General features: G+C 46.1%; 10 protein-coding genes across 10 annotated transcripts, besides 8 other annotated features; 6 read left to right on the forward strand and 4 right to left on the reverse strand.

The window, feature by feature from the left end:
• The first annotated feature begins 204 nt into the window (after nucleotides 1-204).
• On the forward strand, nucleotides 205-2,375 carry TSTA_072900 (Phospholipid:diacylglycerol acyltransferase, putative). The gene is made up of 2 exons (XM_002341246.1): nucleotides 205-706; nucleotides 765-2,375. The coding sequence occupies exons 1-2, from the start codon at nucleotides 320-322 to the stop codon at nucleotides 2,343-2,345; spliced, it is 1,968 nt and encodes a 655-aa protein (XP_002341287.1). The 5' UTR covers nucleotides 205-319; the 3' UTR covers nucleotides 2,346-2,375.
• Nucleotides 2,317-2,338: a microsatellite.
• Nucleotides 2,376-2,431: 56 nt separating the features above from the next.
• Nucleotides 2,432-4,931, reverse strand: TSTA_072910 (aureobasidin resistance protein Aur1). Its single transcript, XM_002341247.1, has 2 exons — nucleotides 4,430-4,931; nucleotides 2,432-4,379 (listed from the first exon to the last, which is right to left on the reverse strand). Exons 1-2 carry the CDS (start codon nucleotides 4,861-4,863, stop codon nucleotides 3,500-3,502), a joined length of 1,314 nt encoding a protein of 437 aa, XP_002341288.1. The 5' UTR covers nucleotides 4,864-4,931; the 3' UTR covers nucleotides 2,432-3,499.
• Nucleotides 4,932-8,378: 3,447 nt separating this feature from the next.
• On the forward strand, nucleotides 8,379-10,102 carry TSTA_072920 (pogo transposable element, putative; the record flags this gene model as incomplete). Its single annotated transcript, XM_002341248.1, has 2 exons — nucleotides 8,379-9,352; nucleotides 9,389-10,102. The coding sequence occupies exons 1-2, from the start codon at nucleotides 8,435-8,437 to the stop codon at nucleotides 10,100-10,102; spliced, it is 1,632 nt and encodes a 543-aa protein (XP_002341289.1). The 5' UTR covers nucleotides 8,379-8,434.
• Nucleotides 8,480-9,895: a mobile genetic element.
• Nucleotides 10,103-11,318: 1,216 nt separating the features above from the next.
• Nucleotides 11,319-11,381: a sequence feature (CT-rich).
• A 117-nt stretch (nucleotides 11,382-11,498) lies between these two features.
• On the forward strand, nucleotides 11,499-11,804 carry TSTA_072930 (uncharacterized protein; the record flags this gene model as incomplete). The annotated part of the gene is made up of 1 exon (XM_002341249.1): nucleotides 11,499-11,804. The coding sequence occupies one exon, from the start codon at nucleotides 11,499-11,501 to the stop codon at nucleotides 11,802-11,804; it is 306 nt and encodes a 101-aa protein (XP_002341290.1).
• Nucleotides 11,805-11,806: 2 nt separating this feature from the next.
• TSTA_072940 (mitochondrial distribution and morphology protein, putative) lies at nucleotides 11,807-12,363 on the reverse strand (the record flags this gene model as incomplete). The annotated part of the gene is made up of 4 exons (XM_002341250.1): nucleotides 11,807-12,045; nucleotides 12,105-12,172; nucleotides 12,226-12,263; nucleotides 12,323-12,363. The coding sequence occupies 4 exons, from the start codon at nucleotides 12,361-12,363 to the stop codon at nucleotides 11,956-11,958; spliced, it is 237 nt and encodes a 78-aa protein (XP_002341291.1). The 3' UTR covers nucleotides 11,807-11,955.
• Nucleotides 12,364-12,713: 350 nt separating this feature from the next.
• Nucleotides 12,714-15,260, forward strand: TSTA_072950 (exosome component 3'-5' exonuclease; the record flags this gene model as incomplete). Its single annotated transcript, XM_002341251.1, has 2 exons — nucleotides 12,714-13,291; nucleotides 13,345-15,260. The coding sequence occupies 2 exons, from the start codon at nucleotides 12,714-12,716 to the stop codon at nucleotides 15,080-15,082; spliced, it is 2,316 nt and encodes a 771-aa protein (XP_002341292.1). The 3' UTR covers nucleotides 15,083-15,260.
• Nucleotides 15,190-15,218: a microsatellite.
• Nucleotides 15,261-17,050: 1,790 nt separating the features above from the next.
• Nucleotides 17,051-17,108: a sequence feature (CT-rich).
• A 506-nt stretch (nucleotides 17,109-17,614) lies between these two features.
• On the forward strand, nucleotides 17,615-20,646 carry TSTA_072960 (GTPase activating protein Sar1, putative; the record flags this gene model as incomplete). The annotated part of the gene is made up of 4 exons (XM_002341252.1): nucleotides 17,615-17,828; nucleotides 17,879-18,012; nucleotides 18,086-19,934; nucleotides 19,985-20,646. The coding sequence occupies 4 exons, from the start codon at nucleotides 17,615-17,617 to the stop codon at nucleotides 20,143-20,145; spliced, it is 2,358 nt and encodes a 785-aa protein (XP_002341293.1). The 3' UTR covers nucleotides 20,146-20,646.
• Nucleotides 20,276-20,303: a sequence feature (AT_rich).
• Nucleotides 20,647-20,835: 189 nt separating the features above from the next.
• TSTA_072970 (phosphatidylinositol transporter, putative) lies at nucleotides 20,836-22,374 on the forward strand. Its single transcript, XM_002341253.1, has 3 exons — nucleotides 20,836-21,391; nucleotides 21,443-21,566; nucleotides 21,621-22,374. The coding sequence occupies exons 1-3, from the start codon at nucleotides 21,159-21,161 to the stop codon at nucleotides 22,209-22,211; spliced, it is 948 nt and encodes a 315-aa protein (XP_002341294.1). The 5' UTR covers nucleotides 20,836-21,158; the 3' UTR covers nucleotides 22,212-22,374.
• Nucleotides 22,375-22,449: 75 nt separating this feature from the next.
• TSTA_072980 (uncharacterized protein) lies at nucleotides 22,450-23,401 on the reverse strand (the record flags this gene model as incomplete). The annotated part of the gene is made up of 2 exons (XM_002341254.1): nucleotides 23,201-23,401; nucleotides 22,450-23,142 (listed from the first exon to the last, which is right to left on the reverse strand). The coding sequence occupies exons 1-2, from the start codon at nucleotides 23,384-23,386 to the stop codon at nucleotides 22,450-22,452; spliced, it is 879 nt and encodes a 292-aa protein (XP_002341295.1). The 5' UTR covers nucleotides 23,387-23,401.
• Nucleotides 22,695-22,719: a microsatellite.
• A 504-nt stretch (nucleotides 23,402-23,905) lies between the features above and the next one.
• TSTA_072990 (forkhead domain protein) lies at nucleotides 23,906-27,669 on the reverse strand (the record flags this gene model as incomplete). Its single annotated transcript, XM_002341255.1, has 2 exons — nucleotides 23,906-24,953; nucleotides 24,978-27,669. 2 exons carry the CDS (start codon nucleotides 27,667-27,669, stop codon nucleotides 23,947-23,949), a joined length of 3,699 nt encoding a protein of 1,232 aa, XP_002341296.1. The 3' UTR covers nucleotides 23,906-23,946.
• Nucleotides 24,157-24,615: a mobile genetic element.
• Nucleotides 27,670-27,917: the final 248 nt, after the last annotated feature.

Raw genomic sequence — 27,917 nt, forward strand, 5'->3', positions numbered from 1 at the left:
CACACATCTAACAACACCATGAACCCAGTCAGGATATCTTCCTGACGCTCATCAATTTACTTTTCTTGCTATTTCCTATCAATTGCTTCACCTGTGGGTCGTCGAAACAGGTAAATCCTCATAAGACTCTGTATTAACTTATCGTTCTCGGAGTGACGCCTTTTTTTCATGTGATTATCAACTGACACGGTTCGACTAGCACAACCCTTTTTGCCTCCTTTGGTCGATTGACTCCTTCCCACGTCTTATACTTCTCTAGAGAGACATACCCGACGTCGTAATCGATCAAACGGCCTTTCGCGAACGTATAATCAGGAGGATGCCTGACCTCCGGCGTCGCGCGGTCAAGCAGCCATCGCGCGATGAAAACGGCGACAATAACGACACAAAGGAAGCTTCCCTTAGCGACGCCGAAACAAAAACAAAAACCTCCAGAAAGGCTCACAAACATGGCACCAACGCTGAACGTGATAAGAAACAATCATTGAGCCCAATTGTCAGGTTAAAAAGATACATAACCAAGCCCCGCGGAAAGCGCCGGCATAGTTTTGTGTTTTTGCTTGGTGGACTATTTGGGATATTCATTGCGCTGTTCTTCGCGAATCAGAATGAAGTTATTAGTCTTGATGCGCTTATGGATCTTAATCTTGACTCGTTAATTGATGTTATGCCTACTGGGTTTCTGAAGGATGCAAAGGAGATTACGGTATGTTTTGTGACCTTATTACGCTAAGAGGGGAAATCGCTAATCTAATTCGGGGTAGAAACACGAACGCGATACAGTCAGCTATGACTCCTTTTCTGTTGGTCTACAATTAAAGTCGGAAGGCATTCAAGCCAAGCATCCCGTTGTCATGATCCCCGGCGTCATCTCTACAGGACTCGAGAGTTGGGGTACCGAGACCGAATCGAGGCAATACTTCCGGAAGAGGCTATGGGGTAGTTGGAGCATGATGCGAGCATTGGTCATGGACAAAGCATCCTGGAAGAATCATATCATGCTCGATAAGGAGACAGGGTTGGATCCTCGAAACATCAAGTTACGGGCCGCGCAAGGGTTTGATGCCACTGATTTCTTCATTACGGGGTACTGGATATGGAATAAAATCCTGGAGAATTTGGCGACTATTGGATACGACCCGACGAATGCATTTTCGGCTGCGTATGACTGGCGCTTGTCGTATATCAACCTCGAAACCCGGGATCAGTACTTCAGCCGTCTCCGGTCACACATCGAGATGACAGTGCATACAAGAAAAGAAAAAATCACATTAATATCACACAGTATGGGATCTCAGGTAGTCATGCATTTCTTCAAATGGGTAGAGAACGAGCAACACGGCAACGGCGGTAAAAACTGGGTGAATCGTCACATTGACTCCTGGGTCAATATCAGCGGTTGCATGCTCGGAGCCGTGAAAGGGTTAACTGCCGTACTTTCCGGCGAGATGCGCGATACAGCACAACTCAATTCCTTTGCAGTCTACGGCCTTGAGCGGTTTTTGTCGAAGGAAGAACGAGCAGAAATCTTCCGTGCTATGCCCGGTATATCAAGCATGTTACCCAAGGGTGGCGACGCGGTCTGGGGTAACGGTACCTGGGCACCGGATGACAAACCAGACAACACCCTCAGTTACGGCAACTTCATCCGTTTCCGCGAAACGAACTCGTCATGGACAAGCAGAAACCTCACCATGGAAAATAGTCTAACTTACCTCTTCAACCAAAGCGAGGACTGGTACCGCAATCAAGTCCACAACAACTACTCCCAGGGCGTAGCACATACCCGCGCCGAAGTAGAAGCAAACGAAAACGATCCTCGCAAATGGCTGAATCCACTCGAATCCCGTCTTCCTCTAGCACCAGACATGAAAATATATTGCTTCTATGGAGTCGGCAAACCCACTGAACGAGCCTATTTCTACCAAGAAGAAAACGACCCCTTGACCCGTCTCAATGTCTCAATCGATACCACCGTCACCGAACCAGACAGCACCCTTAATGGACCCGATCACGGCGTCGTAATGGGCGAAGGAGATGGGACAGTTAGTTTGCTAAGTATGGGATACATGTGTTCCCGCGGCTGGCGAATAAAACGCTACAACCCTTCCGGGATAAAAATCACCGTTCATGAAATGTTACATGAACCAGATAGTTTTTCCACCAGGGGGGGTCCTAATACTGCTGATCACGTGGATATTTTGGGTAGGGCTTCGTTGAATGATTTACTACTGAGGGTTGCTGGTGGGAAAGGGGATTTGATTGAGGAGCATTATGTTTCGAATATTAGGGAGTATGCGGAAAGGGTTAAGATTTATGATGATGATGATGATGATGACAATTGAATTTTTATTCCTAGATTTTGGAAAGATATATGCTTGTATTCTAGAAATTAAACTACATCTTGACTTTTCTACTGAGCGAAGAATTGATGGTATGACCATATGTGCATTGAATCATATATAATAATAGTATCATTAACATAACAGACTCAATTACCTTCCTCCATCTTCAAAAGATTCAAACAGAAGAGGTAAAGCCTGCATATCAGCATAGAGATAGATTACAAGTAAAGTATGTCTCCGTCAAGTACATGCTCACTTCAATCCATCTTTGATGAATAAAAAAAATGTCCTCCAATCGCTCCTATCCCCTAATCGAAAGTCTCAAGGTGAATGTTGATCCACCTTCAGAAAAAAAGACTGAGGTGAAGATGAGAAGTTCACCAACAGTTAAATTCTATAAGCACAGCGAGTGATGGTGCTGTAATGATAATGCAATCCGTTATTCCACCCAAAAAGCAAAAAAAAACAGTGTTCCTTTCTTTTCCAATAAAGAATTTTGTTTTCCCGTTTCCCCTTTCTCCAGGCACCAGAGTAAAGCGACTGACATAAAATTCGTTATATTGTGGTCCGAGACCACAAGGCAAAGAGGCAGTCAAGCAAGAAGAGAAGATAAAAAGGCTTGACTGTTGAAATAGGGCGTATGCACGCCAAGAATCGGAGAAAGCTGTACCACTGGTGGTGGTAAAGCTATAATTTTGTACAAGCGAAAGTCTTCAACGGCGAACTTAACGCAAATCCATGGCGGGTAGCGAGTGGGTCAGAATGAAAATCGAAGAAGGGTGCCAGAATTTGTCGCCAGTCGCCGGAATTAAGTATTATTGACGGAAATTGTGTCTATGAAAATCGCTCCAGAGACATTGAAAAGACCCAAAGTGGCGTATATAAGCGCACCAATCCATGATGCAATGCATGTACAGTAAACTCCAACACGCGCAGAGACAAAAGTCGACTGCGCCAAACCAAAAGGCAGAAGCGGAAGCCGTGATTAAAATATTCTGTACTGGTGAAAACAAAGTGCCATGCTATGATTCGCAAGCCGATAGCGCTAGCAAAACAACAATGCAGCAATGCAAATATCGACGGGAGGACGGTCATCGATCATTGAGGTATCCTCGAAGGGCGGAATTGAGTTTGAATAGTGGTGGGTCGCTAGTCTACCGACCAGATTCAATATCAGAGATAGAGGCGAGAGTTTCGCCTTCCCAGAGATGCTGATCTTCAGTCGGAGAAAGAGAGCCTGACGATACTGACGAAGAAGAGCCAACAGTCCACTCGTCACTATCGGCATGCATATGGCCCTTGAAATGAGCCAAGTCATAGCCCTCCTCATCCGATCCATTGCCCCTCTCAATATAATCGTAATCCCAGCGGAATCGCTTGCCTGGCTGGACTCGCGGCAGGAATCGAGCCTTGGCAAAGTAGAAAGCGACAGCGGCTAGAATACCACCGCAGACGAGATCCACAGCGTAGTGATGGGACAGGTACATGGTAGCCCACCACATCCAAAGGGTGTAGGTAACGAAGAGTGGCTTGAGCTTGGGAAAGACATGGCTCATAAAGAGAGCAGCAACGGTGGAATCGGCGGCGTGAAGGGATGGGAAAGCACCGAACACGACGGGTGAGGCATGGAAACCAGAGGTATAGAGATCGATGCCGAACAATGCATCGATACGAGCCAGTCCAGCTGGGTCACCTTTAATTGAATAATCGGCGGGCGCGAGACCGTAGGTGTTCTCATACCATGGGGGAGAGCATGGGAAAACAAGTTGAATGGCAACGGCGGTCAAACTGATATAGCCAAACGTTTTGGCAAACACTGGGACTGTTCCGGGTGGTCCGAAGATGAACATAATGGCTGAGCATACGAAGGGTGCACCGTAATGGCAGATTCCATAAGGCAACCAAGCCAACACGTCAAGCACCACGCTCTGGTGCGCAGATAGAATGTTACTTATGTTGGCGCCGTACAAGATGTTTTCCAATGCCGGTAGAACGCGAACCCAAACACCAGGGCGATATTCGGACGGAACGAATCTATAGACATTAGCTAAGTGATCACAAAAACACATTCGCGAGAAACATACTGGCAAGCATAAAAGAAGATCAGCCAGGCGGCGATCGGCAAGAACGGTAGGAAGAATTGCCTCGTAATCGGCAAAAGCAGCGACAACAGAAGAAGCGAGGCCACGAATGTCTTGCCGAATGGGTCTGGCGATTGTATAATACAGAGAGAAAAGATACCAATGATAGCTAGAAGCAAGTATTGGAAATCATAAACACTCCAGCGATAAGACTGCAATGATCGCAGAGTATCCTTGGGAGAAAATGAGGTCTGTAGTGAAGCGATCGAGGTTGCTGGTGACACTCTGCTGCGCAGCTTCGATCGCAGCTTTCGCCTCATACGGTGTGGCATGAGGAGTTTGAAAGATCGCCATGGCATAGTCGGGAGTTGGACCTTACTGAATTGTGACTTTTGTCGATCCTTCCACGAAGGTACTGATATCGTCGGATTCATCATGTTGACGATGTAAAATAAGAAGAACGACTTGTCACTTTCCCTTCTGATTGTTTTTGTTGGGGGTCTCCAATTAAACCAACGCAAGGGGGAGAAGTAATGTGTGGTTGTGGTGGTGGAAAGAGGCGGGCGGCGAGAGGGCGAGAATGACGATGACAGTCGGACAAAGTCTCTCGATCGTCTCAAAGAAGTACCCTTTATCCTCAACACATAAAGTTGTAGACTATTTTCTTGACGCGAAGAATCTCGGCGCAGACCAACTCTTTCTCTTGCAACACAGCCTCAGAAACGGAAACCCTCACAGCCTGGTTTGACAGAAACTCGGCGTCCGGCGGTTAAGGAGAGTATAAGTCGTCAGTCGAGTCAGTGTCGCACTGGGCGGCAGGACCGTAAATGAGGAAGACGATGGACGTCTTGGTCGCAAAATGAAGGGTTAGAAGGGAAGAAGAGAAGATTTGCAGGGAGGAGCGTATTGGTCAAGTATAAAGAATGGGAAAAGGAGAGGAAAAGGAAGAAAAAGCTATGACGGTTTGGCAGACGATGGGGCACGATGGACGGTAATTTTCTCTTCGTATTACGTTCTGTAATTTCAGGCCAGCAACCAAAAACGGTCATGCTGATGCATTAACCTAGTCTTACGTTTTATTACATAAGGCTGTAGTAATCTGATTGGTCGTGAGCGGTAAAGCAGCTGTATCGGCAGTACGGGTAGATCGAGCCGGTACTGGTAATACGGGATTATGAATGGCGGCATCAATGACTGCCTCGATCGTTATGACTGTCACAACTGTACTCTGTAATTTATGATCTTTTTGTTTCTGTATGTGTTGGATTTTTATATAGAAAAGCAGTAACAGTTATGTACTGAGGTTGAGATGTCGTCTCATATCTCTTACTGCCCGAGGCAGTGACAATCACTCGAAACTCCTCGCGCATCTGATAGCTGCAGGGCGCCACCATAGTCATCATACGTTGCGCGAATGACCGAAAAGAAGGGTCCGGAAGCGCCGGAGACGTTGATACGGCACAGTAATGCTCTGAAGAATCTGACTATTGATTACGGCTAAAGGAGCGCATTTGTTGCTTGTACAATAGCTAGTTGCTCAATAGGACAATAGCCGATACGAACAGCACCGACTATTAAGGATCATACTCGTTCATATGAAGTTATTTATAGGCAAACCAACACGGGTCTTCAGGCCTCTACATTTATTGAACGTTAGTTCGTTCTCAAAGAGTGAAGAGCTGAAATGGATGATTGGCACTAAGCCTGCTCTATCGATCTGAATTTCATTTCTATGGACTGCCAAGACCTCGCTTAGCCTCAACAGGAAACCGTGCCAAGCCAATCAGCTTGATTCTAGAGTTGATACCAGGCTCTGATTGGTTGACTTTTTTTCGATGATTATTAGAGTCGATACGCGTATTTCAAGATACAGAAATATTGTAATCAATACACAAACGCCAAATACACATAGCACCAATCATACCAGACTATCAAATACATCAACTCCGAAGATACAAAACTCGCTGATTCAGACTTCTCTCCCGGACTTCGGATGGAAGTGTGACCGACACCACCGACCTATCCGATGTGGCTTCGATTCGGCCTTTCGGGTGATAACTTGCTAGTTAACTTAGTCTAACTAAATGCTTGCTTAAGTCGTGCATGAGGTCAAATGATTAACTAACTAGTTAGGTCATTACGGAGTATGTTGATGAAGGGTACTCCGTACATAGTACATGGTAATCCATATCAACTTATGCATTAGGTGCTTATTCAGCTTACCCTAGCGTAACGTATCTCATTACTTATGCCGTTACGGCTTACCATACATGTATTAACGACTTTACCGTTACGGGCCTATCCAACCAATATCATTGCAATAAATACGTATTTTTAATTTCCTTTTTGCTTTCCCAGCCACATCCTCGATACCTCGTACCGTATCTGCGGAGTAGTTTCAGGTTGATTACTATCCAATGTATTATCTATCAGCTATCACAACACTAAACAAGGTGCAGTTTCACGATCATAGAACGATCAGCCCGTGCGTTCGCTTCCAGCCTTTTGATATGTATTTCGTTCGATCTTCTTGGGCTGGGGATGAAAGTGGAAGTAGGCGTGAGATGTTGCCGAAGATAGAATATGTTTAGGGCTTGAGCGTTGATACGTTTATCGTTTGAGATTTCTCGAGTCATGAGGCTATTCTGTATTCTGCACAGAGTAGTCGACCAAATAATTTGAAGCAGTTAACTACTTAACTAAGTGTTGGGGGCAAAGAGGACCAAGGATGAAGCTCTGACCAATGAACCATATCCATGGGTCATATCACTACTCTATTCTTACGGAAGAAACTCTGATATGAGGATCTTGGCCAATGTTGAGTGCATACTCAGTTTCCGCAATAGAACGCCGATGCATGATAGAATATCAACTCGTCCATGTTCGCACACCACTCTCCATTGCAGAATCGAGAGCACTACAAGTCTGCATGTCCTACGAATATATTTCTTCCCGTACCGGCACATTGAGGATCTTGATAACGGTAATGCAATAGCTAGGAGTGGGAATTATGTCTAATGACAGTTAGATCTATGAGGCACTCTTATTTCATACAAAGAGCTGAGCATTAGACTGTTATACATTCTAAAGGCCTCCAACATCACACATCGTAAGAATGGATTCATATAGTGGGTTAGTAGTGCCCCTGATTCTACAATGGGTAGGACTCGAAGTGGATGTCAAAGGATTCAAAAGCACCCCAGGAGCATACATGTTGTCAATCTACGCGTACTCCTCTTGTTATCACACATCTCACCTTCCTCGAAAAGGATCAAAGCAGAACGTCAAAGAACACTATATTGAGTAGCAGAATGCAGGAAAAAAAGATAAACAAACAAGTCAGAGACAAAAGGGTCACATGGGGACTGTTCAGATAGTGAATGATGCCAAACGAAGACGATCAGCGCCGGATCAAAGTTAAGGATAGCAAGTGCCACGAGGCCTAGGCGAGCAACCCCAATCCCTCGCTCCCACGGCGTAAGAGAGCTTGTGCTTTGTTAGCAAGGATCTGTTGTGGACGGTGCTTTTTTCAAAAAGGGGCAATTGATATGCTCTAGCAAATGTGTGGGGCCTATAACCAGCTCGGGAAGTCTATACTGCATTTGATTAGGTTATTTATTCTGCCACCGTCCGGTTCTCTTTTGGCCTAAATGGAATGTGAAGGGTAAAACATAAGGGAAACAATCAGACCTCTAGGATTTGAGCCACACCCCCCGGGCATCTACAATTCTAAGTAAGTACATCGCATCGAATTTATTTAGAACTTGCGAAAACTATTTATATAGTAGTGATCCTATACAAGAGACGATTCCAAGCGCCTTTTAATCATGTTTTGAGGGCTACTTATGAATACAAAGAGTATTCAGTAGAGATAGGATCACGTGATCTTAAATATTTCTTTTATATGGACCCATAACATAACATAACGTAACTGAGCGGGTCACCTTCCCCTGAGCGCGTCAAAATATTTCAAATATCTCTCTATACACCCATCTTCAACGCGTCATTATGCCACCAATTCGTACAAGAAATACACAAAACTCAAGTAATCAAGAGGGCAGTATATTGCTTGCTATATCCGACTTAGAAAATGGAAGAATTCGATCTATTCGTCAAGCAGTACAGATCTACGATGTTCCATTTACAACTCTCCAACGCCGACTTACCGGCACTCAACACAGGGGTGAAAGACACGCGAACGATCATATATTGACTCAATATGAGGAGGAATCTCTTCTAAAATGGATTCTTGACCTTGACAAACGTGGATTACCTCCCCGGACATCTCTCGTACAAGATATGGCTGATCTTCTTCTTTCTCAACATGGAAATAAACACGTCAGTGAAAGATGGGTTTATCGATTTGTTGACCGGCATCCGGAAGTGAACCTACGGTTTTCACGAAGACATAACTACGAGCAAGCAAAATGTGAGGATATTCAGATAATCCGAGAGCACTTTAATCGCGTACGAGAGGTTATACAAGAATATGGGATCTTATCAGAAGATATATATAATTTCGATGAGACTGGCTTCGCTATGGGTCTCTGTGCTTCTGCAAAGGTTATTACAGGCAGCGATCGATATGGAAGGCCTAATCTATTACAGCCTGGCAATCACGAATGGGTTACGGCAATTGAAGCAGTTAATTCCGCTGGATGGGCTTTACCCTCGTACGTTATTTTCAAAGGAACAACCTATCATCAACAAGGCTGGTTTGAGACTCTTCCACAAGATTGGAGACTTGATATCAGTAATAATGGCTGGACAACAGATGAAATTGGAATACGATGGCTTCAAAAACATTTTATCCCTCATACAACAAGCCGTACGAAAGGGAGATATCGGATGCTTATTCTCGATGGCCATGGAAGCCATTTGACACCTCGATTTGATCAAATATGCACCGAAAACAATATTATACCAGTGTGTATGCCACCTCATTCATCCCATCTTTTACAGCCTCTTGATGTGAGTTGTTTTGCCGTTCTAAAACGACAATACGGACAGCTTGTTGAGCAACGCGTACGGCTTGGATTCAATCATATTGAGAAATATGACTTTCTTACGGCTTTTCCAGAGGCTCGTACAATGGCATATACAGCTGAAAATATCCAGAATGGCTTCAAAGCGACCGGATTAGTGCCATTTGATCCAGATCATATTTATCAAAAGCTTACAGCTCAGCTTCGGACCCCAACCGCCCCTCCTAGTCGACCAAGCAACTCACAATCTTCTTGCTTACAAACATCTCAAAATCCACGTCAATTCAAGCGCCAAATGACAACAACAGAGAAGCGTATCAATGAGCATACGACAAGGTCATTAGAGGTGATTGATCGAGCGATAAAGCAGCTGTCTAGAGCGCACGAAATGAGTATCAATGAGCTTCTGATTGTACGGAAAGAGGTGCTTAATTTACGGGCTGCAAATGAGAAGGAGATGCAAAAACGTAAAAGATCTAGAGCTCAAATATCTCATGAAGGATCTCTTCCAGTGCAGGAAGCTCGGGAACTAATAACTAATCGAGATATGGCATCTCAACCTATTCCGGTTGCACCAGTCGAATCCGAACCTCAGGCCTCTCAACCACGCGTACGAGCGCGACCGAAGTGCAGTGGATGTGGGATTATCGGGCATAAAATCAATCGATGCCCAAATCGTACTACTAGTTGAAGAACTGTATTTATTTTGTATGTGGTTTAGAAATTCAAGCTTTGAATTCGCGTAGGACACGTTTTCCGGGAAAAACTGGCGGGACGAGCTTGTTTCTGTTATAGATCATTTACTGCCATGTAGACCTTCAAAAGATTGTTGCCTAAGCGAGCTTTCACACCTGAGAGGGAGATAATTCATATTCCTTCCCAATTTGCAAAATTCTAACATCGTATTGATAGACATTCGAAGTCAGAAATTAAGTAATAGAATAGGTATTTGTAAGTAGATAAACTTCATGGCTAGTGATATTATAATCTAGCCTAGAGACGCTCATAGCGCTATTAAGATATAGCTTGCTGCAAGTAAAAGCCCTAAGTGATAAATCCAAGTTCTTGTATAAAGATTGATAAATAGTTTTAGATCCTTAACGGGATCCCCTTTGATGGATGCTATGGCTGGGGGCATTTATTCTTTTCTAGCTGATATAAGGCTCTCGAGGGCTTTCTGAGATGCTTAAGAGCCTAAAGCACCCCTAAGGCTCAGTACACATTACAGAGTACGTACTTCATAAGGTATGAAAGCTGTTCCATTCAGGCCTACGTGAGCTAGCGCCAGTGCATGCCCCCTAGTCTACTGACTTACTAAGCTATGTCTCATATATCAGGCAAGCGCTCCAAATCCGTATGCCTTGTGAATCTGTTCCTTTCAATGTATACCGTTGGAGTCCTTCAAAGTTTGTAACATTCCAGTCTGTAGTTTTTTGTATGGAAAAGAAGCAGCCTATACATCCATGATGCAGATATCTGGTTTTCTTGATATACACCGCTAGAGTACCTCTGTATGCTACATCCCTGTTCACTAAGCCAGTCTCATATATCAGATGAGCCTTCCAAACCCATATGCCTTGGGAACATATTCCATTCAATGTATACTGTTGAAGCCTTTCAAAGTCTATAACAGTCCAATCCTTGGTTCTTTATATGAAAAAGAAGCGCTCTATATATCTATATGATTCAGAGATCTGATTTTCTCGATATGTGCCATTGTAGTGCATTCATACGACATATCCCAGTTCACTAAGTCAGCCTCATATATCAGAGAAGCCTTCCAAATTGGTATGTCGTGCGAATCTGTTCCTCTTAATGACAGCTCCTGGTGTCCTTAGGTCGTCAATGCACAGGCATGCAAAGACGCCGAGCCCCTAGTCACACGAACATATAAATACTTGTGAATGCTTTCTTTCTCTCTTTCTCTCTCTTTTTTCTTTCTTCTTCCTTTTTCTTCCTCTTTTTCTCTCGATCTCCATTTTTTTTTAGAATCTACTGCCTGAGTGCCTTCCCTCCTCTCTTTTTCCCCATTGAATATTGTGTCTTCACCCACCCCTTTCCTCCTTCCCAGCTTCGACATCGACCTAATGGCTCACGGCGGTGCCTGGACAGACGAACACCAGCTGTACCTGGTGGTGATGAAACTCGCCACCAGGTACAGCTGGAGGGCGATCGCCGCCCTATTCCAAGTGCGATTTAATAGCGCAGCAACATCGAAAGACTGCGAGAGCAAGTTTAACAAGGACCTCAAGAAAACCAAAATGTTTAAGGTTTTGAACAATTTTTTCGCCAATGGGGAGGTCCCCGAGGAGGGGAAGGATGAGGAGAGGCGCTTCCTCGCTATCGGACTGCTGCTCCTGGGCGAAACAGCCGAGGAGATGCGCCGCCGCTAAGTGTAAGTGAGAGATTCCTTTTCATTCATGTCTTTTCCTTTTCAATTCCAAGTCACAGAGAGGAGATTGTTTCATAGAATCATGTCTTCGTTTCTCATTAAAAAAGAAAAAAGAACCTCATTTCTTTTGTCGAGAAAGAGCTATGCAACTATCACCGCTTGAGATGCTCTGCATCACTCTCCTTTGACCCCTGTTTCGCCTCTTCCATCATAGTGTCGATACCACGTTCCTTGAGCGCTTTCTAGTGATTCATTTTTTCAGCAAGCTGTGTCCATCGAGAGTGTCGCCTCAGGTACATACCATGAGACACGAGTTGTACTTTTTGAACAGATCGGCACATTCATCTTTGGAGTTGCCTCTGAGATATTCTGTCATCTCATCAGTCCTGTTTTCGTTTCTTGACAGATAGCTTTTCTCTCACTTTCGCTGTACCATTTGAGGAAACATGTGTCGTATTTTCTAATTCATCTGTCAGACAGACTCCGATTTACAGCTCCGCCTCCCACTAGTAAGCTTACTCTTTGATCTCGTTGCATTCTGGAGCCAACGATGCTGACATGATGAAATGAGGAAAGTCCTTCTGACCGTCACTTGTGCCTTTTTGGATTGAAATATTCACTCTCTCCTGTTGTTGAATGGAAGCTTGGTTCGGAAGGGAGCTTGGTCTCCACCTTAAATTTTGGCGCCGGCATAAAGTTTTCCCGTCGAGTTTCTATGCCGCTGATTTCTTATCAAAAGTTTTGACAGTTCATGAAGAACTCATTTTGGCGGTAGGCTCCCCTCACTCTCTTCTTGGATATCCTCACATATTACTGCGTTCATCCATGAATTGAAACACTTGGATTTTGGTTTCACGTCACTTCCTCCTCACACCACCTCGTCGGACTTCAACTCGTCTCATTATCCACCATGGATAACTCCGCAGATTTTTCCTCGTTCCAAGACAAAGTCACAACGGCTCTGATTCGAAGCAGCAAAACTGTCCAAAAAATTGGTAAAGAGGATATTGATTTCCATCGTACCTCCAACAGCGAATTTGCCGAAAATCTTGACGAACAGAGCTCGCGCTTACTTTCGCTCACTTCGTCCTTACTCAAAGTCGCGACCGATGGAACTGACATCAAGCCTCCCGCGCTTGAAGATGAGGATTCTCTGGAAGATAATTGGCGAGGGATCGTGGATGTGATTGATAACCTACTGGAGAAGGCAGATGCATGTCTAGACGAATTCACTGGCATCATCAAAAAGCTGAGTCCTCCGCAACAAGATCGGATCCGTGAGGCAAGCAGCCGACAGCAAGAGAAGAAGTTTCCCACCATATACGACTACGGGCCTTCGAAAATTCCTAAACCACAGCTCCTGTTCCGAACCGCTCCAAACAACCATGACACATCGCCGTTCCGTCCTTTGCTCAAATCCAAGCCGCATGCCATCGTACCATTAGAGCAGTCTCTTCAATTGGTTGGGACAGACAAGAAACCAGCGTTGTATGTGACTGCTTTTGCTTCTGATAAAGAGCGATACTGACATACGCGTATAGCTACCCGAATCCATATGAGAAAGAAATTCGTGAATCCACATACCCCAAGTCAACCTACGTCGTCGCACCGCCGGTCGAGTTCGGTCCTGTCGAAACCACACAAGCTGTCTGGGTCGATACTCCCGAGGGAGTTGCCGAGATGGTCGAGGAGCTGAAGAAGGCAAAAGAAATCGCTGTTGACTTGGAACATCACGATGTGCACACATACTATGGACTGGTCTCATTGATGCAAATCAGCACTCGTGACAAGGATTGGGTAGTCGATACACTTCAACCATGGCGCGAAGACTTGCAGCGACTGAACGAAGTTTTCACCGACCCTAATATTCTCAAAGTCTTCCATGGTTCCACAATGGATATTGTCTGGCTTCAACGAGACTTGGGTCTTTACGTTGTAAGCTTGTTCGACACATACCATGCTGCAGTTGCTTTGGGATTCCCGAAAAGAAGTTTGAAGTTTTTGCTGGAGAAATATGCACATTACGAGGCAGATAAGAAGTACCAAATGGCTGACTGGCGTCTGCGGCCTTTGACGGATGAGATGTTGAAATATGCTCGTGCCGATACGCACTACCTTCTTTACATTTACGATTGCTTGCGCAATGAATTGCTAGAGAAATCCACGCCGAAAAGAAACCAGATCGACTATGTGTTGGAGCGATCAAAGACCGAGGCACTGCAACGTTATGAGCGACCCGTTTACGATACTCTTGGTGGTCAAGGTGCTGGTGGCTGGTACGATTTATTGAGCCGGAACTCCGGTCAGTTCACGAAAGAACAATTTGCAGTCTTCAAGGCCGTCCACGAATGGCGAGATCGTGTCGCGCGAGAAGAAGATGAGGGTTTACAATGCGTGTTCCCCAGACACGTGCTCTTTAGAGTGGCTGTAGCCATGCCCGTCGACAAACACACTTTGTTCAAGACACTGTCACCAGTTACCTTGATTGTTAAGGACAGAGTGACGGAATTGCTCGACATCATCAAGAAAGCGAAAATTGAGGGTGCTACCGGTCCTGAGCTACGGGATGTTATCAAGCCAAGGAAGACTGTCGAGGAAGCTACTGCGTCCCTACCGCTGTTGGACAAAACACCAGCCATGATTACTGTCGTTCGAGCGGATTCATCCCAGTTTTGGGGCACAGCATTGCAGCCACAAGGGACGGTCGCAGTTCCTCTAAACTACAAAGTGGCCGCATCATGTGAAGCTTTACGGTTATCTGTACCTATTCCTCCCATGCCCGTGACTGTGTCTGAGGTTCGACAAATGATTCACGACACCACACCTGCTGCCATGTCCGTCGAACCATCACCAATGAACACGCCGACAACCAAGACAGATAAACAGAGCGACATTTTCACAGTCAAGGAAGTTGCACCGCGCCGCAAACGAAAAGTGACCGAGACAAACGACTCCGACGAGACCTCCAGCAGCGGTAGCAGCGAAAGCGAGAGCGAAAGCGAGAGCGAAAGCGAAAGCGAAAGCGAAGAAGAGATCCAAATCCACCAACCACCAACCAAAAAATCACGACAGAGACCAAAAGAGGAAGACACAGTACCATTCGACTACAACACGGCAACCTCAGTCCTGCACTCAGAGGACATGGCCGCCGCGGCAGCAGCAGCAAATCTACCGAATCAAAAGAAATATTTCAATCCATATGCCAAGGCATTGAATGCACCAAGCGGGGTACGAAAACAGAAGAAGGAGACGAGTGGGCGGACGTTTACATTCAGATAGGAAAAAAGAGGACAAGTGGGTGGTGGATCAGCTGTGTATCGGGAGTTGTTCCTTATTCAGATGTTCATGAGTTTATTCCAGGATACCCGCATACTTTTCTTATACTATGTTTTGCTTTGTTTTGTTTTGTTTTGTTAGTATTGAAAGAAAGCCTCAGGCAGCGAAGAAGCATTTGACGAAAGCAATGGCCACATGGTCTTCCGATCCCTTGAGACGTTCTCCTAGTAATAACTAAGTTCAATTCCGATCCATACATCTACATAGTAGACGAACAGACCCCCATGAAGTGGAAAGTAACTAGCTAACTACAGCTGCGCTGACCTCTTTACGGAGGTCACATGCCTCTCGGAACATAGTTGATCCGCGTCGGCCGCAGAGAGATCCACGGGGTATAGCACGCTGACAGCATGGACATGATCACGAGCATCGAGCCCTGACCCCATACCTCTACCGCAGCCAGGGAAAGTAGGCCAGTGAGTCTACTAGCGCAGACCATGGGGGTCCAAGCTTGAACTGATAGACTTAAGTTAGCTAGTTAGTTAACTAGTCTTGATGAGTGATGACCATGCCGTTCTCTAGCTACCTGCCTGGTAAGCCATAACCAGCCAAAGATGACCGATATGAGGTAGAGGACAATGGTTCGAGCCGAGATGAGCCGAGCAGATAGATTAAAATAAACGAAGAAGGGCAATTGTACAAACCAGCTACAGAGTATCAAGGACGTACTATGTATTCTCGTCTAAGTATCCATGATTCCATAATACTAACTAATATTTAATAAAATACTATGTAAACTTCGCCCGGCAGAACGGAGCTCCCGGACATCCTCCGTAGTTAGAAAGAAACATCACAAAAACAAGGAATTGAATTGATTAGTCGTACCTGCATCCATCCGGGTCCCTGCGCTAGTCTTTTAGGCGAGTGGCTGAGAGGGTCACGAGGTTTGGTTAATTTGTATGCGACACAGTTCTTATTCATGTCCCCATAAACAACATATGGAGACATGCATGCATGTCAAATCGACTATTGAAGGTAGAACATCTTCAACGAACAAAGAGGAAGAGCGGCCTATCAGGGACTCGGGATGGCCGTATAGATCGTATGTTTTCATAGTCACTCTTTCACTCTTTTTATTGTCATAGTCGATGCAAGGAGACTTGATATAGGAGGAAGCAAAGCCCTTCATCTGCTCTCGGTGGATACTGCGGGAAGCCTGCATATCCTACCGGACTTCTCATTCCCTCTCAATAAGAGCTTATCTTATTGAGGAGTACAGACTGCCAGTGTTAGCTGTTGAGGTCCTTGATGATATAAGTTTACGTACATTTTATACTTCTCTCGTATTCTGTAGACACTCGCAGTGAGTTGCTGCGTTAGCCACCAACCGGGGTTTCAGGGGCTAATTCTGAACTGATGCAACTCATCCGTTTCAGCGTCGTCTTGTCTCACTTGATACAACATCATGCGCAGACGTTTATCCAGTATTTCTGCTTAATACGTAGCTATTCACTACATAGCAGAGCACTGTGCGTAGTACTACTAGTAGTACTACTCCTATGAGTGTTTTGTCTTGAATGGCAGTCCTTAATCTACAGTTAGTGCGACTGTATGTGCTGCCCCATAATTAAGGCTCCATAATGGAGAGATATGCATACAATCGTCACTCTATCTGAGTTACTCTCCGTACTCAAGCACAGGAACTACCTTCCTCTCTTCTTATCGCCTAGTATGTAGGTAGTTACTAATAATATCACTGGGATTGACTGTGTAACTCTTGTATTCAAGTAAATACGAGAATAAAAAGGGAAAGAAAAAGAAAACGGGAGAAAAAAAAATAACTTATCATGTGTATAGAAGGGCAGGGTATCCAAACCGGAAATGCGCAACCAACACCCCCGCTCTTCCCTGCCTGCCCCTGCTCCTCTTCCTCTATTCCCTGGCACCCCTCCCAGCAGAAGATCGACGCCGTTCTTCTTCTTCTGACTCTCTCCTTTTGCATCTTTCTTTTCTCTTCATTCTCCTTCTCTACCTATATCCCCATCACGATCGTTTCCTTTGTCTGCCATTGCGCCGACAATTGTCATCGCTCTCTTACTCGGCTCGAATCGAAATAAAAAAGGGGCTCCACGAAAAGGAAAAAAAAGGAAAAACAAGCAGCAACACTCCAGAAACTTGACACACAACTGTTTCGCTACCCAACATACCCCTATCTAATTCAATTCAATTACCTTACGCTTCCCAGGACGATTGAAATTCCCTTTTACGACTATATTCATTTCTCACGACATTGCCTCGACCGAACCCCTTCGCTATTCGGTCTATCTACTCTATATACCGGTCGAATCGAGACCAAGCCCGATATATTGGAATTGTTCACTCTGGTGACCCGACGAACGACACCGGAATCGTATATGACACTCGGAATCGAGCCTACACACAGCGACGCGGCATTATATATTCGGTATAATCCCGCGAGATCGCTATTTATATAATCCATATACTACGCTTTCAACCGGTCGCGAACTCGTCCCAATGTCGGTAGCTACCATGCTCCAGCCGGCATCGAGGGCATCGAGGGCATCGACCTCCTCTTCCTCCTCCTTTCAGCCCGTTTCTCGTCAAAACACAATGTCTTCGCACGACACGAGGTCGCTGCGCGCGTCAAAGCGCATGTCCGTGACCGCGTTCTACCTGTCCATGTCCGCGAAGGATAAAGATTTGGAGATATCAGACGATTTGGCCAGGGGTATCCTATCCTGCTTCGTGTATCAAGACGTGGAACTGATTGTGATTTAGCGCAAAAACATCTTCGCGAACTCAAAGCAAAAATCTCGTCGCAGTCTAAAAAGAATTTCGTTCTGGAAAAAGATGTTCGCTACTTGGATTCTAGAATTGCATTGCTCATTCAAAATCGCATGGCGTTAGAGGAGGTTTGTTGTTTTTTCTTTTTTTTCCCCCTCCCTATCTTCTGTTTCTTGTCTGGCCAACCTGACGGTCATATAGCAAAATGAAATCTCCAGTCGCCTCGAGGAAAGCTTGGAGTCTTCACAAGTGGGCTACTTTCCCAACGATGAAAAGACACAAAAATACGGCAATCTCCTCTTCCTGCTTCAATCCGAGCCAAAACACATTGCCCATCTCTGTCGTCTCGTTTCAATGTCCGAAATCGATTCGCTCCTGCAAACCGTAATGTTTGTGATTTACGGGAATCAATACGAAAGTCGCGAAGAGCACTTACTACTGACTATGTTTCAGTCTGTTCTGACTTACCAATTCGATAATACCCCAGAATACTCGTCGCTCTTACGCCAGAATACCCCCGTCTCGCGAATGATGACCACTTACACTCGCCGTGGTCCCGGTCAGAGCTACCTGAAAAACATCTTGGCGGATCAGATCAACTCGCTGATCGAGTTGCAGGACGTTGACCTTGAGATCAACCCATTGAAGGTGTACGAGAGCATGGTTCAGCAGATTGAAGAAGACACTGGACGACTGCCTGATTACCTTCCCAAATCAGTGACTGCCGAAGTTGCCGCCGAGAACGAACAAGTTCAAGCCATCATTGAGCCTCGTTTGAAGATGTTGACCGATATTGCCAACGCCTTCCTGACGACAATCATTGACGGACTTGAAAAGGCTCCGTACGGCATTCGATGGATCTGCAAGCAGATTCGCAGTCTGTCTCGCCGCAAGTACCCGGACGCTCAGGACCAGACCATTTGCACATTGATTGGAGGTTTCTTCTTTCTTCGTTTTATCAACCCAGCCATTGTGACTCCTCGCTCGTATATGCTCATCGATTCAGTTCCCTCCGACAAGCCACGCCGAACGTTGACCCTCATTGCTAAGATGCTGCAAAACTTGGCCAACAAGCCCTCGTATGCCAAGGAACCCTACATGGCGAAGCTCCAGCCGTTCATTCATCAGAATAAAGAACGTGTGAACAAGTTCATGCTTGACCTGTGTGAAGTTCAGGACTTTTATGAGAGTCTGGAAATGGACAACTATGTTGCTTTGACGAAGCGCGACCTCGAACTACAGATTTCTTTGAACGAGGTCTACGCGACTCACTCCTTGTTAGAAAGGCACAGCGCGGCTTTGGCGGCCTCGGATCAACACTCTCATCTGCAATCGATCCTTCAAGAGCTTGGCCCAGCGCCTCCACAGCTTCCGCGCAAAGACAACCGTCAAATCAATCTGCCTCTGTTCAGTAAGTGGGAGACCTCTGTCGACGATCTTACCGCTGCACTCGACATTACACAAGAGGAGATTTATTTCATGGAGGCCAAGTCGACTTTTGTTCAGATTTTGCGTGCACTCCCGGAAGGTTCGAAGGTCTTGCAGCGGCCTTTACGTCTGGATCGCATTGCCGAAGCTGCTGCAACTCTAAAGAACGATGCAGTCATGGTACGCAAGGGTATCCGAACTATGGAACTGCTCAGTCAACTTCAAGAGATGGGCGTGATTGACCGGTCTGACGAGTTTGGTCTTTTGCGCGACGAGGTTGAACAAGAGTTGGTCCATTTAGGCTCGCTCAAGGAAAAGGTCCTTGAGGAGACCAAACAATTGGACGAGGTGTTCCGTACGATCCGTGATCACAATGCGTACTTGGTTGGTCAGCTGGAAACATACAAATCGTATCTGCATAATGTGCGAAGTCAGTCAGAGGGCAAATCACGCAAGCAGCAGAAGAACCAAGAACTTGGGCCGTACAAGTTTACGCATCAGCAACTGGAAAAAGAAGGCGTTATCCGCAAGAGCAATGTGCCAGAGAACCGACGAGCCAATATATTTTTTATGTTCCGCAGTCCACTTCCGGGGACATTCGTTATCAGTCTACACTACAAGGGTAAGTCTCCTTCATTATTCCATGGGGTTCAATCACTAAAACGTTCGTAGGACGTGCGCGTGGCCTGTTAGAATTGGACCTGAAGTTGGATGATCTGCTCGAAATGCAGAAAGACAATCAAGAGGACCTTGATCTTGAATACGTTCAATTCAACGTGTCAAAGGTTTTGACACTTTTGAACAAGCGCTTCGCTCGCCGCAAGGGCTGGTAAGGTTTATGACCTTTTTAACCCTCGCCGTCTAACGTTCTATAACCTGCTCGCTCCTCGAGCTTCACTATGATACCCCTACCCCGACTTGCGTCAACCTGAGGTCTAGTCGGGTCTGCACATATCCTTATTGATTTATTTTTTATTCTATTTTTTATTTTCTATTTTGGTTTTTGATTTGCCATTTTCGTTGTTAGTACTGTATTGTACAGTACGTACAACAGTTCTCATCTCTCGCTGGTCGAAGATGAAATGTGTTTGGTGTCTTCAACGTTGTTATCAGAGATGGTGGTCCACTATAATTCCGGCTTTTACTGACATGTATTTCTTATCTTATACCATATTGTTTTTCTGCTTTTCTTTTGTTCAAGATCGGGCCATGGTCTCTTCATGTAATAATAATGTGCGATGTTTTGATTTGAGTCTGTTGCATTTGTATGATTTGCGAGTTCAAGCGATATATATACATACAGATATGCGGCATTTATTATGTTTATGTTGTTATACGAGAAAATATATTGAGTACCTGATCAGGTGAATCCACTGCAAGTAAAATAGTACAACTATGCATACAAGTTGACACCGCTATCAAGTCAGACCGACAAATCATCTGAAGTACAAGTCATTGGCTTAATCCAGTGACTTTGACTCCACGTTAAGTTCGTTCTGTCGTCTCCGCGTCCCACTTTCCCTACTCTACTGAATTTCTCCCCTTTTCCCTCTTCCTCCTTCTCTCCCTCCTTGAACTATTTCCTCGATTCCGAATTTTTTCCTGGTGGAAGAGCTCGTCTTGTCGTGCTCATTGTATAGTCTCTGGATACGATTTGCCTCCGTCATAAGCTCGATCATTGTTGTTCTTGGCACGAAAAGTCAACACTTTCCTCAACCAAGACTCCTCCGAACGAATACAACAGCGAGTAATCCTTGCTTTTCTCCGAATCTGTGATCTATCAATCAAATCGGACAACCAGGAGAAAGAAATAAAACAAAAGGAAAAAAAGGGAGAATCAGCAGCCATGGCCGAAAAACCCCAAAACTTCGACCCAAAATATGACGACTACGATTTCCCAACAACCTCACCCGAAGCACGATCCGGTCACCCCGGCCACACCACTGAGGAACAAGATGCAAAGATCTTCCAGCTCCGTGCTTTGTTGGAACAAGAGGGTTATACGGAGCGTTTGGATACGTTGACTCTGTTACGGTTCTTGCGCGCGAGGAAGTTTAATGTTGAGGCTGCCAAGGCTATGTATGTTTTCTCCGCAGCTTTGACTGTATGAGTGATATTAATGGAGGATAGGTTCGTCGAGTGTGAGAAATGGAGAAAGGAGTTTGGCACGGACGAGCTCGTGCGAACTTTTGATTACACGGAGAAGCCTCAGGTGTTTGCGTATTATCCGCAATATTACCACAAGACTGATAAGGTAGACTCACCCGATTTCTGATGTAAGGATAAACAAAGTTGACCGACCGACAAGGACGGCCGACCTGTCTACATTGAAAAACTCGGCAAAATCGATCTCAACGCCATGTACAAGATCACCACCGCCGAACGAATGCTCCAAAACCTCGTATGCGAGTACGAGAAACTGGCCGATCCCCGTCTACCGGCCTGCTCCCGTCAAGCAGGCAAATTACTCGAAACCTGCTGCACCATCATGGACCTCAAGGGAGTCGGAATCACCAGCGTCCCCTCTGTGTATGGATACGTCCGTCAAGCCTCCGCCATTTCGCAAAACTATTACCCTGAACGATTGGGAAAATTGTACTTGATCAACGCTCCCTGGGGATTCAGTAGCGTCTTCAGCGCAGTCAAGGGATTCCTTGACCCGGTTACGGTCGATAAGATCAAGGTGTTGGGATCGAACTATCAGTCTGAATTGTTTGCGCAGGTGCCCAAGGAGAATTTGCCAAAGGAGTTTGGTGGTACTTGTGAATGTGAGGGAGGCTGTGAGTTGAGCGATGCTGGCCCATGGCAGGATCCCCAGTGGACTCGTCCTCCTAAGTGGGCTGCTCCTGCTGCTACTGGTGAAGCTGCTGCGCCTGCCGGAGAGACGACCGGTGCTTAAATATAGAGATCGACTATTAAATAATGACATTGAATTGTTTGTTATCCTTCATATACTGGACTCAGACTGATATCTGATTGCCAACATACACGCCAGTTTGTGCTTGTGCATGTACATCTCTCATCTTTCTTTTTTGGGTATCCCTTTGGGTGAATTAGGCGAGTCAAGGTAGATAGCTATGGAGAATCATCATTATAATATCATAACAAGGTTTATATATATATATACATGTAATAAACTAAACCATCTTTTCGACAACCTCAACAGCTCTCTCCGCCCTCTCCGCCGTTGCCACAGTCGTAGATATAGCCTTCTTATCACTATCCTCTGTATCCGCTTCTGTACCGGCTAATTCCTCCCCTTGCAATCGGAGTAATGTCCGCAACGTATCTGTATAAATCTCTGCTATTTCACCGCTGTGCCATCGTTCACGTTCCGCCGCAGTACCAAAGGGGATATCGAGTCTGTATTCTGGATTTATTCCTTCTTCTTCTTCCTCTTCTTCCTCGTGTATATTCGTATCATCGCCATCTTTATCATTATCAATTCGTCTGCGTTTCCTTTTCCCCTGCTCTTCTTCTTCCTGCTGTTGTTGTTGTCGTTGAAATTCCTCATCCTCTCGATCCAAAATCTTCTTCAGATTTCCAGCATACATCCTCGCCGTCTTTCGCGGCGCATCACGTCTTAATTGCGCTACCGTAGTCGTTAACGACTCAAGTTGCGCATACAACGAACTTACACGCGAAGCAAGTTTCCCATCGTACGGTTCATATTCCACTGTTTCATCGGGCGCCGAGAATGTCGCTGGAAACGGTAACGCAGACCCTTTTGACTTTGATGCTGCTGCAGCTGCAGAGAGAGAAGCAGAATCAAATTCGAGACCGTTTATGCTTAGGGAGTCGGAGGCGTAGGTGTATGTTTGCCGGATGAACTACTCCAATTAGCACCTAAAATTCTTTCGTATTTGAGAAGGGAGTGAAGGGACGAACATCATCTACAAGCTCCTTAACACGCTCCTTCATCGGATCCAGCTGATTACCATTTTGTGAATATGACGCGGACGGCGGGAAGTGTAAATCGAGCTTTTGACGCGATAGGGCGATCGCGTTGGTGTAGAGGTAGGTTAGGTCTGCGGGGGATTGGAGTTCGATTTTGCGGTAGTGTTCGGATTGCATTTTTTCTTTTTTCTTCTTCTTATCTTCTTCAGAGGCACTCGTTAGCGGTTGGGGTGATGTTGGTGATGTCTTTTTGGTGGTGTTTGTTTATGCGGGATTGAGTATCCACAAGCGGAGATCTTGGCGCATGCAAGCCGAGCTTGTTCCTTAACCACTTACAGTGAGTGTAACACTGATCTGATGAGATTGTAAGCTGATGACTTGAGCTATTCTGACATTTAGAAATCCACTTCGATATCTTTACAAAAGTCACTAGACAATAATGAGTAAGCATGTTAGATTCACTAACTAATTCTAGACATATCAGAGTAGGTATCATATGCACAGAAGAAAGGATCAAAAGGAACAGTAAATAAGACCATATTTCTCCTTTTTGAAAGTCAAGAGAAACGCCCTGTATGACACCTTTTCGAAAAGATATTCAAAGTTCATAGAACTTATTCCCACATCAAATAAGTAGTCCATCATATCAAGTCATAAAATTCGTTCGTCTAGTCACTGCCAGCCATATCCATAACACCTCCCAATCCCAGAGCCCAAGAGATCAATAAGGGAAAGGATTACTCATCTTTCAAACTCCCAATCAAATTCCGCAATACATCCAATAAAACAGCTTCATCCTTTGGCTCTCCATCCGCAAAGGAACTCTTGTCTGCATGTCCCAAGGCGCGTGCTCGGGCGCTCTTGAGCACTTCGCGGATGTAGTTTTTATCGTCGTAGTCTTCCATTAGGACTGCTTCGAAGTCGTCGATAGCTTTGTTTGCTCTTTCGAGGAAGGAGAGTGATGATTCTTCGGGGATTGTGTTGGTGGTGCTGTTGCCACTAACATTGTTCTTGTTATTGACGTTATTATTGTCTGTGAGTGGCGGACCTCCTGGTGGTGGTTGATACAGTTGGTGTTGTTGTGGAGGCTGAGGTTGAGGCTGATATGGTTGCGGCGGTTGTTGGGACGGAGAGGGTGGTGGACCTTGGCCGGGTGGAGGAGGATAATGATGTATTTGACTGTTGGCCGGTGGTGGATATGATGGGCCATTCGGGGTATACTGGGGAGGAGGATGTTGCTGAGGTTGATGTGGCTGGTTATGTTGAGGTTGGGTTTGATGTTGCGGCTGATGTTGCGGTGGCGGCGGTTGTGACTGATGCAGCATAGGTTGATGCGGATGCGGAGTAACAGAACCAGACTGTCTTTGATCCATTGCCGGTTTCGGTTGACTTTCCTGCTGAAGCTGAAGGATTTCTGGCGGCAAAGCACAAGGATAAGGTGAGACGTATTTCGCAGGTGCTTGCTGGGTAAGAGCGGGAGGAAGACTGATATTCTTGAATGGATTCGGTGCGGATGTTTGAGCAGGCGGAGGAGGTGCTGGACGTTGATAGGTACTCGGTTGAGGAGCAGGAGCGTTAAAGGTATTAGGTGGTATTGCTGAGAACTGGAATTGCTGGTTCTGCAAACTTTGATTCGGATACGTATGATTCGGCGGAGGCATGTAATGTTGAGGAGGATGGTGAATATGTGATGCCGGAGGCGGAGGCGATGGTCTTCGTTTCTTCTCCTTTTCCACTGATGCTCCTGCTCGAAGCTGCCACGACCAACCTTTACCGTCTCGTTCTGCATGCTCGAATAGTTGTCGATTTCCATTCAAGTTGTGCCGAACACTAGACGTCCAACCTTCAGTCTCGCACTTGAATCTGAAATACGGGTACTTTAATTTGAGCGCCCTGTATATTTGTTTTAGAGTCATTGGTGTCCGTGATTCTGTCAAAGCATCGAAAATAAGAACGGCATAATTATAAGGAGGTTTTTGCAATTGATCTGGCGTGTAGGCCGATTCGGGAGGATAGTCAGGTGAAGGAGACCGTGAGGGTTTGCGTTTCTTGGGAGGAGGTGGTTTCGCATATTCCACAACAGGCTGTGGTGGTTGTTGTTCTGGCACGATTTGTGGCTGTTCATCACCTTCGATAGACTCGACAGGAACGTCAACGACAGAACCATCAGGTTGCTTGCGCTTGACGGACTTCTTCTCCGCTGCTGGTTTAGCAGGAGTAGCAGGAGTAACAGCTGCCGCAACTTCCTCCACTGAATCCTCTTTTCGCGGTTGTTTGGTAGGTAGCTTAGGACGGTTGACCGGCGGGGGTGGTGTCACTCCACCGTTGGCTTCACGTTTTGCTGCTAGTTTCTGCTCCCTGGCAATCTCGGCACGCTCACGTTTCGACATGATGCCATCCTTGGGAGGACGACCAGGTCCACGTCTCTTGGGCTGTGATGATTCGCCATTGGCGTCAGCCGATGCATCGGCGTTTGCTGAATCTGCCTGAGATTTTGTCTTCAAGATAAGTTTCGTCACTCTTGGTTTACTTGTGCCTTCTTGGCTTTCATCTGAGTCTTCTTCCATTGCATCTACCTCGCCTGTTACCTCAGTGGTCTCTCTAGCGGTGGCAGTGCCGTCTCCTTCCGGTAGAGGTTCTTCAAGTCGATCGGCTCCAGTCTCGCCTATGGGTACGTCTGGGAGGAGAAACCGTATGCGGACGCCTCCAATCTGAATATAATCTCCACTATGCAGTGGCCTCACTTGTCCCGGTGCAAGCCAATCAGCCCCAATAAAAGCGCCGTTTCGACCCATGACTTCCATCTCAAAGAAATTCTTGTCAAAGTTATACGCAATCTTTACATGCTTCCGGGATATTCCCTTGTGACCGGCGGAGCTGCCGTCTGCGGTTGCTGGCGGATGAATTGGAATTGTTGGACAAGCATCGGGTGAAGGCAACAAAGCCAGCATGTCAACTGGTTTTGCATCGGCATTGCCGTCGTATAAAGACTGCATGGCAAGCGCATTGTAGTCTGTATGGTTCGTTTGTAACTGTGCCGGAGTTGCATGAAGCACAGAGTCTGGTTGAGACGAGACAGACGACCGACGACTAATCTGTGAAATATGATGAGGTACATCAGGATCGAACCCCATGATACCGCCTCGATCGCTCACCACGCTACCGACGTAGGCGCTGCCGTCACGTTTGACTCGATTAGGGGTGTGAGACGTATTCCCACCGCTGGAGCTTTTGTTTCTTGACGGTCTCATAGCTTGTCGAGCTTGTACTTCGCGTTGAAAAGCGGCACGTGCTGCTCGGACGTCTCGGCCAAGAATGAACGAGTAGGTATTCACGTAGAAATGACCATCGTCAAACTCGAGTTTTGCAAAAGCTTGGATACGCGGCTCCGACCCAGCTATAGACGTAGCTACATCGTACTGAGAGTAACTCACATCGGGGAGACCAGACATGTTGATTTCGTGAGACAGGAATGCATTCGCAAACAGATCATGCTGCTGCAGAGAATCTAAGCCATTTTTAATACTGCCATCGGCATCGAAAGGTGCAAAGAGGGCGCTGTGGTCATGACTTGTCTTGGAGAGCGGATCCTCCATAACCCCGGTAACCATATCTGGTATTCTTGTGGCAGCTGTATCGATTTGCATATCGTTGAACGGTTTGTCTGTGGGTGAAACAGGGTGATCCTGCACCTCTGTGAGTTTGTCTTCCTGCTTGGTAACAGCCTGTCCATCTGTCCCGGGTTGTGTTCCCACTTCCTCGGTCTGTCCATTGATCACTGGCAACGAGATATCTTCATTTGGAGCTGCCGGCGTCGATGCATCGGTCAATGGTTCTGGCAATGGCGTCCGAGGCAGATATTCCGGGGTAGCAGGTGACGGACCAGTTTGAGCACTGAGGCTCCCCAGTAGTTGAGCAAGAAGGGATGTAGCAGCTGATTGTTTCTCTTGATCTTGCAGCGGTAACTGATTGTGTTTGTCTGTCGGATCTTCCTTGACCGTGGTCATGTCCGACACGTCTTTTGTACTTGTCTCTTTTTCTGCCGGTTGCTCTTCTAGCTGTGCCTCTTGTTTTTCCTCTTTTATTTGCCTCTGTTCTTCTTGTGTTTCTTTTCTTTCATTTCCATCCCTTCCGTTGTCAGCCACCGTATCCAGTTTTTCCTCGCTATTGGCCTCGGCAGGTGATCGATCATGCAGTGCGGATCCGTTCTGTTTTGACGATGCGACATCCGTATTCATTGGTTCTTCACGATCACGGCTCGCAACGTTCGTATTCCTATCGGTACCAGCGTTGGCATTAACATCGGGGTCTCGAAAATCATGCCGTGACAAATCGTCGCTTTTATGATCAACAATCGCATCATTCGTCCTAGTAGTACTGCTACTAGCAATATCTATCCCAGGATCGGGAGGCCGATTATGGCCCACCGCTGGCGCTGTCATGGTCTGTAACGACGACATGACAATACGCTTTGGATGAGCTACTGTCGTGGTGGTGAGAGTGAAGCGCAGCCAGCAGTAGTAGGCGGTGAGGTCGAGGCCATCGCAAAAGTCGGCTTTTTCTTTTTGAAGACAAGGCGGTATTCCCAGCGAATGATTTGACAGTCTTGGCCTAGGTGCCTGACTTCTCAGGTGTCGTCCATATATACTGTTTCAGGGAAAGAGCGACCTGGGCTTTTGGTTTTGGCAGGAAGGCAAACCTTTTTGTT

The sequence above is a fragment of the Talaromyces stipitatus genome, genomic scaffold, assembly GCF_000003125.1.
Source record: "Talaromyces stipitatus ATCC 10500 scf_1105507295523 genomic scaffold, whole genome shotgun sequence".
NCBI lineage: Eukaryota > Fungi > Ascomycota > Eurotiomycetes > Eurotiales > Trichocomaceae > Talaromyces > Talaromyces stipitatus.